The following is a 13255-nucleotide window of genomic DNA, read 5'->3' as shown; positions in this document are numbered from 1 at the left end:
CCACTCCCCTTTTCTTTTGATAACGTTGACTCTTTCACATGGTACGCTTCCACAAGCATGGGATGAGACTGCAGTCCAGCAATGCCTTATCCAAGTAGCCATGCTACCCCTGTAAGGCTCGGCAATGAATGCTGACAGGCTTTTCAATTGTGGTGGGGGCGGGGCCAGTACAGAGAAGCCGAATTCTGATCCTGTCTCCACTGCTGCCCATACATCTGCACTACAGCAAGCATTGTGCAATGAACGATAAGAAGCAGGGGCTGTCTGATTTACTCCTCCCTAGCCAAGAGCTACTGAAGCCAATAGCACTGCCTATTGCCATACCAGCCGGGAATAGCCAACACCAATGATCAGGGAGCTTTCTGATTTTCCCAGTTCAGCTAATCACAAGATAAACTAACAGCTATTCAAAAATGCTGTGATTACTTAATATTCTTTACTCAACATCAGAAAATTTAAATGTAGCTCTACATCTTTTTACAGTAGCATGATGAATGTGAATGATAGAGATTAGATCTCTTTCCATTTAAGGTAACAGGTGTCAGCATCAAGCGCTCTCAGGTGATAAGAGCTAGATGCAGATGAAAGCTCGCTCTAATCTGCCCCGCAATGCCTCCGCTCAAACCTCAAAACAATCTACCACTGCACCAGTGTGAAATGTTTTCCAGCTGTCGCAATTTTCCACCTGTGGTCTTTCTCAGTGATCGTCAGCTAATGTTGAAGATGGGCAAATTCTGTGCTGTTGGTCCATATCTACTAGGAACTGTCCCAAGACTTCCCAAACTCACTTTGCAAAGAACCCTTATAGAAGACAGAATAAAGTTTCATCACTCCATTTAAATTTTAAGGAGCTTTTCAAAATAGGCTTGTGCAGAGTTACATCGTCATCCAACAACTTGCATTAAGTCACCAGACTTAAACTTTGTTTTCAGCACTGACCTATGCATATGTAGCCGGGTTAATAATATTTCTAAACTAAACCAAAGCATTTTTAAGTAAATAATCATGTTATCGGGGAGTATTTGGAATATAAAATATTTGAAGACCGAAGTTTTTAACAACAATATAAAAATGTTACTAACCCATATGGGAAGTGCTCAGATGGCAACTCTGTCCTACAAACAACAGATACCCAGGGGCAGGATGCATTGGCTTTAACTCAAAATCAGTAAAACAAAAGGAGCATTTTATTACTTTAAGAGTTTCAAATCTGAACCATTATCATCCTCTAGCTGCTGGACTAGCAAACCAAGCCTGCAGAAAAATGGGCACTGAGTTAACCTTTGGCCATGAGTTGGGGTATTAATTAAGATTGTTTGTGTACACAGCTGTAGTGACAATACAAGTCATAAATCGCAAAAACATTTTCTATTAAGGGGAAAAAGGCCAAACAAGATAGTGACTTAAAATGTGACTGAACAGTAGTAACTGACTCCAATCATAATGCACTCTACTGAGGAATGGAGGAGAGCAGTTTGATCAAAAGGCCTTGACCTGTGTTCTCTCTTTTTGATTTATTTATTGATCCTCTATTCCCTGCTATAAAACAGTTTCGCTACTGGATCTAGAATGGGGTACAGAACCAGAGCAGGTAAGAGAAGTAAAAATAGGGGAATATCTAGGCAATAGTGATCATATTATAATACAATTTAAGATAATAATTGAGAAGGACATAAATATGACAAAGACCAGAGCAATAAATCAGAAACAAAAACAAAAATAAAAATACCTGGAAAAACTCAGCAGGTCTGACAGCATCTGTGGAGAGGAACATAGTTAATGTTTCGAGTCCGTATGACTCTTCAACAGAACTAAGAAAAAATAGAAGAGAGGTGAAATATAAGCTGGTTTAAGGGGGGACTACTTTGAGTAGAGACTACTTTGTCCCACCCCCTCTTAAACCAGCTTATATTTCACCTCTCTTTTATTTTTCCTTAGTTCTGTTGAAGAGTCATACGGACTCGAAATGTTAACTGTAACCCTCTCCGCAGATGCTGTCAGACCTGCTGAGTTTTTCCAGGTATTTTTATTTTTGTTTTGGATTTCCAGCATCTGCAATTTTTTGCTTTTATCTCAATAAATCAGAAAGATGGTGATGTTAAGGAGGTGAGAATAGAAGTTGGCAAAATAAAATGGGCAACAATGGGAAACATTAAAGCCCGGGAAACATACATTCTGAAAGAAGCACTTCTGCATATACTTCATAATTCGTTGTAAAAAGCTGTTGTGCCAGAGGACAGGCAAATAGCTAACACTATACCTATATTTAAAACGGGAGATGAACATATCCAGGGAATGGAAGACCTGTGGAAAAATAATGGAATCCCTACAAAAGGAGGTAGAAAAACATTGAGAAACCAAAGTACAATAGTGAATATTCAAATTGGATTTCAAAAGTGAAAAGCTTGCATGATCAACTGACTGAATTATTTGGAGAGTTAAGAGAGAGAGCAGACGAAGATAAGAGAGAAGATGTAATATGCCTAGATTTCCCCAAGACCTTTAATAAGATACCATATAATAAACTAATGAATTAGGACAGTGCTTGTGAAGTCAGGGGACAAGTGGCAGAATGGATAGGTAGTTTTCCGCAAGACAAAGCAGATAGTAGAGGTAAAAGGTAGCTACTCAAGAGTGCCAGAGGTGGGAAGTGGAGCCACACAAGGTCAATGCTGGGACCCACAGCTGCTCACAAATCTAAATTAATGGAATTAATTAATTTAAATTAAATTGGAATCAAAAACACAATGTCTAAATTTGCAAACAACAGCAAACTGGGAGGGATAGTCAAATCTGTGGAACACTGCAACAAATTATAAGAAAATACAAATAAACTTGCAGAATGGGCATTTAATTAGTAAAAGGTAAGTGCAAGATATTACATTTTGAAAAGAAAAAGGAGGCGGCCACTTGGAAAATAGTGTCTAAATGGGGTAAAGGAGCAGAGGGATCTGGGACTATAAATACACACGTCACTAAAGTTTGCAATGCAGGTCAATTAGGGCGTGACAAAGCAAGCATTCGGGTTTATTTCTAAAAGAACAGAATGGAAAGGTAGAGAAGTTATGTTAAAAATATATCAAACCTTGGTTAGACTACACCTAGAGTGCTGTGTGCAGTTCTGATCGGTATGTTAAAACAAAAGACAGAAATACTGGAAAGGATGCAAAGCAGTTCACAAGGACATACTAACTCTGCACAGTTATCTCTACCAGGAAAGGGTGAACAAGCTGTATCACATTTCTCCTGAGATGATATGGCTCAGGGGTGATCTAATGAAGGTCTTTCGAACTATGAAAGGTTTTGATAGGGCAGGATCTTCCCCCCCGTTTGGGGTTGGGTGGGGAGGGGGGGGGGGGATGGAGAGAGGTTGTGCGGAGGCGCACCGCCATTTTACATGGGTCGGCCTCCAGCGTGACGTCCGCCAGGAAGCGCTACGCGTTCCCTGTGCGGGCAGGGGGATTCCCTGAGCCGCGAAAGAGCGCCAAGATCTCCCTACGGCAAACATCTGCCTCAGGGAGATCGGCTCAGGTTTGAAAGTTTCAATAAGGGGGAAAAAAAATTACTGACATGTCCACTCATGTGCCACGGTCACATGAGCTGGGACATGTCAATTTCTTTTGTTTAAACATTTTATAAAAATTTTAATACCCTCATGAAACCTCATCCTGCCCATGGTTGAGGTTTCATGTTTCTTCAGAAACCTGCCTGGGCTCCCAGCCTGCCCGTCAACCTTAAGGTTGAACAGGCAGGTCCATTAATCGTGTTAATTACTTTTTCAATGGCCTTAATAAGCCTTTGGCAGTTTGGTGGGCGCGCAGCCAAATTGGCTGCGCGTCTGCTGAACTGAAAATCTAAATGACGCAGGGTGACATCGGGACGCACGCCCAACATCACCCTGTGTCATTTTACGTGTTGGCGAGCAGGCCCCGCCCCCCCGCGCGCCAAACAGAAGATGCAGCCCATAGAGTAAACGGTGATGCTAGCTGTGAGGAAGAGCATAGCTAGAAGCCAACAATATAAGATTGCGACCAAGGAATTAAATAGGGAATTCCAAAGAAATGTCTTTGCCTAGAGAGAGTGGTGAGAAAGTGGAACTTGCTACCACCGGGAGAGGTTGAGACAAATTGCATAGATGTGTTTAAGGAGAAACTAAATAAGCATGTGGGGGAGAAGGGAATAGAGGGTTAGGCTTGGAGGTAGATGAGGAAGGATGGGTGGAGGCTCAAGTGAAGCATAAACCCAAGCATGGATCGATTGGGCCAAATGGTTTGTTTCTGTGCTGTACATTCTATGCAGATATATCGAAGTATACTGATCAATATGCAGATACAGCAAGCTACACACATCAATATGAACGTCTGTATTTTGTCCACTGGATACTGACTGTACCACTAACACTCCTCAAACAAGTATTTGTTCTGGGATTCTTCAACAGCTCTGTGATGTGGTCAGTTCTGGAATGTCCTAGGTTCCAGTTTTTATTTTGCAGAGAAATAGCCGACCTCAAATTAAGTAGGAGTATATTATGGGCACTGCTTCAGAACTCTAGTTTAGGCCAGTTTTCCAACTGGTCACTGTCCAATGCTGCAAATTCAAATATAAGGTAACAGACAATGACAAGATGGCCTGTACCACTCATTATCTGAGTGCACATATCAAGATGGCACAAGCCAATGTTCATTCTAACATTTCTAATCCTTCAATATGAAGAGAACTTAACTGAAGTAACTGGACAATGTGAATCGGTTTATTAAAATGCTTACATGTTAGTCAACTAATCCTTTACTTTTCCAGTAATTAATACAGCCAGATTAGCTAACACACATAGCGTAATTATTTCCATTTATCTCAGGCCTCAATGCAAAATAGCTTTCTCCTCATTTAATGAGATATTATCCCCTATTAATTCACATGCAGGGGTTATTTGATGTGACATGATTACTAGAAAAACCGCCAGGAAGTAATTGCGTGATCTTGCTCCAAACCTGTATGCAGGCTCCAGTCTTCTCAGTACATAAGCTGCACATTAAGGCCCATCTGCTGGCAGGAACATGCGAGACCTTTGTTATTGGCTCCATCTTTTCTGGACAGCCTATGCTAACCTAAAAGTAAGCAAGCAAAAGTTTTGTAAACCAAACCAGGTTGATTTTTTTTTTAAAAAAAGCATCACAGGTAAGCATCACTGCAAGTGCAGTGCAGTGAACTCACAGGCGCAGAACACTCCGGCTTTATCTCAACATCAGCACTGTCTCATTGGAAAGCAAAACAATGGAAGCATTTTATTTAATTAAGAATTCCAAATCTGAGACACATCTCCAGAGGATAAAATGCAAAAAAAGAAATAAGTCCAACTTGGTTTCAGCTTGTGGCCTGGGTGGGGTGGAATCTTCCGGCCCCACCAGCAGCAGGAAGCTTGGCGGGCAAGGAAACCTAATTTGCCGTGAGACCAAAAATCAGTTTCCCAACAGCGGGATGAACTTTAGGAATTATGTTCTCAGGCTTTAAAGGCAGGTCGAGCTTCCCTACGATCAATGTCGGGAAGCTGTTTTGTATGCTTTAGCAAATCATGCATGCTAATTGAAAGGCCACAAAGCCAGAATTAAGATCCCCCTCCAAATTAAGTGCCCTGCCAGTGAGAAATTAGAACGTTCACTTTTATGACTGCGTGCAAGCGGCTTGCACCTGGTGAGGTAGGCTTCTTCCATGACTGACGGTGAGTTGCCGCTACATTGTCCTTTTTGGGGAGCGTCTGTAAATGCCAGCTTATGCTTGAGACTGGGCGGTGGCAGTGCAAGTTGCCTGTAGGACGACCAAGGAAGGGTTAAGCGGGGAAGGATGGAGCAGTGACCGGGCGAAGGTGGAAGGGATAATGCGGGCTGTCAGGTTCCCTTTAAATATGACGCCTGGACCTTCGACACCATCCACCCCCCCCCCAACAAGGTAACGACAGAGACGGCAACTTCTTGCCTGCCACTGTCGTGAGAATCGGCGAGCTCCCGGCGAATGCATATTTAATGAGCTGAACAGCGCAAGATCACACATGGTCAGCCATCCTGCCCCACAGCGGAAATGACTCCCACTTCCACCACGGAACTTAGACTCTAGAACGGAAGATTCCGGCCTACAATTCTGAATATAGCCCAGTTGGAATTACACATTATTAATAGACTAAGCGTATCACCAAAACCATGGCAGTCACCATTCTTCTGGTTAATGATTTTAAAGGTAAGTACTTGCTTCTACTCAGGCTTGTCTTTTAACTACAAAGAAGCATTTACAAATATTGGGAGTGTTGGCACATGTGCAGATGTTTATTTTAGAAAAAGCAACTTACATCATATTTGAAAAAAGGAAGCAGCGGTAAGCGCGTAAAAAAAAATTCAAGATGTAGACAGGCTACCTGGCTCCAGTTCTATATTTTGCACCCTCCTGGATTGTAAAATGGCTGGAGGTGATTCCTCCAAACACTCAGACCTGAATCCTGTCTCTAAGCATGATAGAGGCTGTAGTGCAAGCTGGTACTAACAGGGTGCAAGGAGAACATTCAAAGTACCACTGCAGCATAGGAATGTGGAGGAGAAAGAAAGCCAACTTTCAGTCTCCATCACACCATCCAAGAGATGCTGGTTGAAGGCTCGGTGCTTCTTTACAGAATGAAGGGAAACAGGACAGTGACTTAGCCCGGCTCCTTTTTAGCGCTTACTGCTGCTTCCGTTTTTCAAATATGATGTAAGTTGCTTTTTCTAAAATAAACATCTGCACATGTGCCAACACTCTCAATATTTGTAAATGCTTCTCAAGTGGTTACCCAGTAGCACCCTGTACAGAAACTGGGCACAGGCTGCCTGCCATTCTCTTGCCTGCGGACTGGTGCATAAAAGAACACAGAAGTAGATAAAATAGCTGTGAGCGAAACAAAATCACGCCTGCACATACCATGTGTGTGGCATTTTAACTAGACACTGCTGCAAATACTACCCCTTCTCCAGAAACTGCTCACAGCACTTGACCCACCAAGAATCCACTCAAATGTGCATGGCAGATAAATTGCAGAGTAACTATGGATTCAAATTTCTGTACAATTTCAAGTTCACCTATCCCAACAATCATGAATGACCTCAGTAGCAACCATCTAATTGGACCATGCCCTATAAACAAAAATAACTTATAATAACTTAATGCTACATAGTCACAAGCTTCACTGTGTTACCCAAAAGGTTTCAATTAAAAGTTATGGTGAATTTTACCATAAGGAGGAGGAACAGAGGATTGCTAGCTTTGAGCGAACTTTGCTGACAAGTCTTTGTTCTTGCTTTGCTCTCTTTTTCCTCTTCAGAATATCTCCAGGTAAATCTTAGAGACATACTCCCAGGCTCTATCAATGACACTCTATAGTCAGGCTCAAAGGATTGGGTAAGGTTACCCAGAAGAGCTAGGTTGTATTTATGAGTTCATAATGGCACAAAGAAACAGGAGCAACTCACTTCATTTCAGGCTGTCACTGTGATTTGTATTTCTGGAACAACCAACAATTGAAGGGCCATTACAATTTTAATTAAGTTCAAATTTAGTTCAATACCATTAAAATAAAATGCCCTTTCTTAAATTATTTTAGTGCAATGGGCCGAATGGAAATTTTAACGGTGAACATGGCAACGCATGTCAATGTAGAATTCCAGAAGTCTTCAAATATTAAAAACTACTGAACTACTTCTGCCACACACTCAGTACCTTTTTAAAACTTTGGTCATTGTAAAAGTCACCACCTTATTTCTGTATCAAAACCATAACCTAGAGTAGTTAAAATGGATGCATTTAATCATCAGAGCACTCATCTTTTTCTTAAAAGAGACAATCTACCATAGAATCCAACAAGGACAATGATAAGTGTAATAAAAATGTCTTGTACCCTACCTCAGGGATCCATAAAGCACAACTAACGTGAACCCACTTCGTCCCACTGCGGGTAGGCTTCATCGCTCCACCTTTCTTGGGGCAAAGCAAACATTTGGGCTGGACACCAAGTGCACAAGTCCGGCATAACCAGCTGCCTTCTGGAACCTTCAAAATTCCATAACAAGCCTGTAATAAATACACAAAGATGTACTCAATACACAGGAAATGACAGATTCTACCAAAAGTTCAGACCTCTATGATTGGGTGTGAGCAGCAGTAAATCAGCTATATATTGCATAAAAGATGCAAGTCACCGCAATTAATTAACTTGGCTCTATGTGTATGTAGCTCATCAGGGGACGTGTGTCAACTGCTGACTGCAATTAGCATGCATTTACAAGCCTATAAACCACTTCCTAGTCCGTTTCGACTACTTTATATTGAAGCACAGGAGAACATCAAATTCCCTGAGCTGAAGGTTACACTGTGTTAGCAGATCATCTCCCAGTTCTGATCAGCATCTACTGACCCTCACTTAATCATTCTCAGCAATCTATTTTGAGAACGTCAAATAAAATATATTATTATTCAGTTCTTAAAATAGTTCCTCTAATTTTGTTGTGTCCAACAGACGTGTGAACAAACACACAATTTTATATAACCTCATTACAAACATTATACCTTGTAATACTGTCAGTGAAAGAGCAAGAGAAAATGTGAGCAATACTGTTTCTGCGGCTCAGCAGTAAAACTCCACGGTGTCTAATTACAGTTAAAGGTTACACAGAGTGCCTCTTGTGTCACATTCTAAAATAACTTTAAGGTAAACATCCCAACATAAGTTGGGAATACCAAATGGTAAAGACTTAAAATGGATAACTGCTTCCTGGCTCAGTGTGCCACAGAGGCCAAGACTGACGGCCCTGTTCTACATTTGGGGCTGAATTTTCACCTCAGCCTGCCCCTGACACGCACGAGCGTGAAATTGGGCGCGACAGCGTCGGGTGAGCTCTCCCGACATCACTGCACGATATTTCAGTCGGCGGGTGTGCGGGAGTCAGCAGCGCACCCTTCAACAATTAAGAGGGCTGTTAAGCCCATTAATTAATTAATTAAAGTTTTCCTGCCCGTACAATGGCTGGGCTTGGCAATTTTTTGTGAAACCTCTTCCATGGGCAGGACGAGGTTTCAAAGAGTGATTAAAGAAAAATAAAAACCTTGACTACTCATTTTTAACATGTCCCTGCTCATGTGACAGGGTCACATGAGGGGACATGTTTTCCTTAATACTAAAATCTTCATTTGTAAAGTTAAAAATCTTCAGCTCCCTGGGGCAGCTCTGTGCCTTCGGGGAGCTTTCATTGAGTGCACCCGCGCTGACTCCTGCAACCCCCCCACCCCCCTCCGAAATTGCGGTCAGGGCCCGATCGCGGGTGGTGGACCGTTGCACAGCCACTCCCGGTCCCGCCGGCCCACCCAACAAGGGGAAAATCCTCCCCTTGGTTCCAGTGAGTGGGCCAGGTAGGCAAGGGAACAGTAACCAAAGCGCAATAATGTTTAATTTAATTCAGGAAATGGTTCAGGAAGGTAACCAAACCCTAGTGAATAACACCAGGGGAAAAATACCCCCCCAACCTTGTGCGGGGCCGGGTGCGAACCTGATCGATGCCTCCGATTGGGGCTGCGCTGCCATTTAAGGCCCGCCCAGTGTGACACTCGCCCGGAAGCCCTGTGCGGGCGGTGGGGGGGGGGGGGGGGGGGGGGGGTGTTCCCCCGAGCCGTTTCCTGTGCTGTTTCACGCACGCGCGCGGAAGAGCACAGAAATCTCCCTGAGGCACGGAGGTGCCTCAAGATTAGTTTGACATGTGTAACTTTAAATAAAGGGGGAAAAAAAACTTTTAAAACATGTCCCCTCATATGACACTGTCACATGAGCTGGGACATTGTCAAAGAATTAATGTAACAAATTTTATCAGATTTTAAAACACTTCAAGAATGTGCCCGTGGATGAGGTTTCATGAAAAATGCGAAGGCCGCCTGGGCTCTTCACCTGCCCCCCCCACCCCCCTGCCAACCTTAAGGTTGGACGGGCAGTTAACTGAATTGAGTTAATTAGGTTTTAAGTGGCCTTAATGGGCCTTTTGACAGTTCGGCAGGCGTACAGCCGGGTAAGTCTAAAATGACCTGCAATGTCGTCGAGACGCACGCCCGACGTCACCGCGCGTCATTTTATGCATCGGTGAGAGGGGCCCCTCCCCCGCTCGCTGACCGGAGAATTCAGCCCCAGGCAGTAAAGCTACAAGGATATGAAGGCAGAAATTTCTAGTGGACAAGGGAAGCTCACAATTCAAAAATTCATCTGCTGAGGGACAAATTAGACCTTCTTCGAAAACGTTAGGAATGACGGACAGGACAATTAGATACAAATAGGCAACAAAGGCAGATCAAATAAACTTTTTCTGAAATGGATCAATCAGCCAATTAAAAATATTATAAAGCTTATTGGGAAAAGGGAGAGACTTATGAAGGTTATCAATCATATGATATTTAACACAAAAGCAAAATACTACAGAAGCAGGAAATATGAAATACAAAGAGAAAATGTTGCTAATGCTCAGCAGGTCAGGCGGCATCTGTGGAGAGAGACACAGAGCTAACGTTTCAGGTTGATGACCTGTCATCCGAACAGTTCTTACTTCTCAGCTATGCCATGCTCTTGTCATCTCCGGATTTGACTACTCAAAGAGTCTTCAGGGGTGACCTCCCATTTTCTACCTTCAATACACTCAAATTGGTCCAAAACTCTGCTTCATGTTTCTTGTTCTGCACTGCCCATCACCCATGTTCTTGCTGGGGAACTCTGGCTCCCCATCCTCCAACATATCACATTTAAAATTCTTCACCTCAGCTATAAATCACTCCGTCTCCTTGCCACGTCATATCTTGCCATTTGCTTCAGCCAGGTTCTTCCGAGTTCAGTCACCTGCGCAGACCCCCACCACAGACGGCAGAATGATCAGTCACTACATATTCTATCTTTGGAATGCCCTATAAATCCTTCTGACTTTAAAACCTTGTTCAAGACTCAGCTTTCTTCACACCCTCCTATAACTCTCTCTCTTCCAGCTTGACATCAGCTTTCCATGTATCTTTTTGTGAAGCTCCTTAAGACATTTTCTTATCTTAAAGATGCTGTACAAATGTATATTGCTATCATTATTGTAACACAAGATTGTAGTTAACAAAACACTAGCTTTGTGCACACAGGAATACCTTCCATGCTTGGCTCGATAAAAGGAGCACAATGCTCAACAGTTATTTGTCACAGGCTCAGCTTCCAATTGCATGAATTGACTCATTTGGTAATATAGATGAACCATGTATGATTACTAGCAATCTTACCTGATGGACGCATATGTTGCACTTGTCACAGAAAACCATCTCGTTATCATCCTCACCATCTGGAGATTGACACACATCACACACCACATCTTCATCGTATTCAATTCCTAGACCTTCTTCAGTCTCAATGGCGTGATTCATATTGTCATAACATCTACGCTCCAGATCCTCCATGACCTTCTCCATGGTGAACTCATCTAATTCAGTCATCCCTAACAAATTTAGCAAAAACATTTTGCATTAATATTGTGCCAGTCTGCAGTTAAAATCTGTTAATAATTTTATTTTCTAACTACTTCCAACTCAACAAAGACCAGTTCTTGTGTTCCCAAAAATAGTTGACCAAAAGGATGCTGTGCATTGCTTCACATGGGACATCAAATCTTCCTCTGGCACTGCATCAAGCTCATTTCAACTGGGTTAGCAGACAAGAGATGGATCACTGTTTAAAAAGATACTCATACCCATGCGAAAACAGTACAATTTTAGTATATCTTATTTGAATCATAATGGTCAGATCATCACTATAATTTACCTTCTAAAAGCAACTCAATAATAGATTAAAGCAGAAGTCTCAGCTCTATGAAACGTGTTGGGAGGATAACTTTATACAAAGGTGTAGTCTCAGCCCATCTGACGTTCTGGCTGATTTGGAGTGCCTGCAAAAACTCAGACAAAAATCCAGCTAGTGTACTAAATTACAACCCATTCCATAATGTTAATAACTCTGAAGAGGTTATTCCATTAACTACATTTGCCCACAATAATCACTCTTAAACTGTTCTCTCAATTTCGAATGAAATGCCTCTCTACAATCACCCGTGATTACACACGGACTACAGTAACTTCATCGTTTCTCATTTCCTTCTCTTGAGAACAGATTTAACTTTCCAACATGTCTTTTATATTAGTGTTTTCAGTCCTTGTGCCTATTTGATGCACCAAACTTGTTTACATTGTGGGGTTGATTCAGAAAGTATAATGTTTTCCAGGTCATGAACTTAGTGATTGTAAAAAACCATTCCAAGAGTTTTGCTGCCTCCAGGGGCAACTATATTAAGCTGCTTATTTCTTGCTGAGTTGACAAAAACAGTACTTGTCATCAGAGCCAATCCTTAAGAAACAGCCTTTAATAAATCAATGACACTCAAAATAAAAGTTGAAACTTTAATCACATGTAGCTTCCTTCAAGCTCAACTGATGCCAGGAGCCTGTGTCTGTCCAGATGGCTGGGTGAGATTGAGCTGTCACTGGCTCCAAACACCTTTCTTCATAGCTTACTACTCTGAGACAGTGTCAACCTCATTCACTGAATTTTGTTATACAAAGGTACACAAACTCTCTGGCATTTGGCAAATGTCAGGTTCAAAATCATAAACTTGTGCCTTTCCAGCTCTGCACCGGCAAGTTACATTCCATTTCCCACTGTCCAGTAAAACCCCCACGCACTGTCCATAACTGGGTGACTGTGCACTGTGGAAAAGCTCTAGTTCTGTGCAGCATTATGTGGATCCTGTTGGCTTATGCACTTACACAGAAAAACTCCTCTACCTGCCCACTAGACTTTCAGGATATTTATGTAGAATGCACAGCACGGAAACAGATCATTTGGCCCAACTGGTCCATGCTGGCATTTATACTCAAGCCTCCTCCAATTCTTCCTCAACTAACGCGATTAGCATGACCCTTTATTTCCTTCTCCTTTGTATGCTTATTTAGTTCCCCCATAAATGCGTCTATTCACTGCAACTACCCCCTGTGATCTTCAAATCCTTATCTTCCAGGGCTTTTCTACAGATACTCGTTAATGTTCTAATCATCCCCATCCACATAGCTCAATGGCATCTGCAAACATCAAACATTCATTTGGTAGCAAATTCCACCTTCTCACCACTCTCTGGGTAAAGAGTTTCTTCTGAATTTCCTACTTGATTCCTTGGTGACTCTCTTATTT

General features: G+C 42.3%; 1 protein-coding gene across 4 annotated transcripts in view; it reads right to left on the bottom strand.

The window, feature by feature from the left end:
- The window catches only part of LOC121278951 (protein Jade-1-like), a 123359-nt gene that overhangs the window by 30347 nt on the left and 79757 nt on the right, over positions 1 to 13255 (bottom strand). For all 4 annotated transcript variants that reach the window (XM_041189559.1, XM_041189569.1, XM_041189587.1 and 1 more), the window contains 3 exons: positions 11302 to 11513; positions 7918 to 8085; positions 4989 to 5105 (listed from right to left, as the gene is read on the bottom strand). In XM_041189559.1, coding sequence (XP_041045493.1) covers positions 4989 to 5105; positions 7918 to 8085; positions 11302 to 11513 — 497 coding nt within the window. The remainder of the gene's footprint in view (positions 1 to 4988; positions 5106 to 7917; positions 8086 to 11301; positions 11514 to 13255) is intronic.

Source organism: Carcharodon carcharias, chromosome 1, assembly GCF_017639515.1.
Source record: "Carcharodon carcharias isolate sCarCar2 chromosome 1, sCarCar2.pri, whole genome shotgun sequence".
Lineage (NCBI taxonomy): Eukaryota > Metazoa > Chordata > Chondrichthyes > Lamniformes > Lamnidae > Carcharodon > Carcharodon carcharias.
This window is presented reverse-complemented; position numbering and strand designations above follow the sequence as displayed.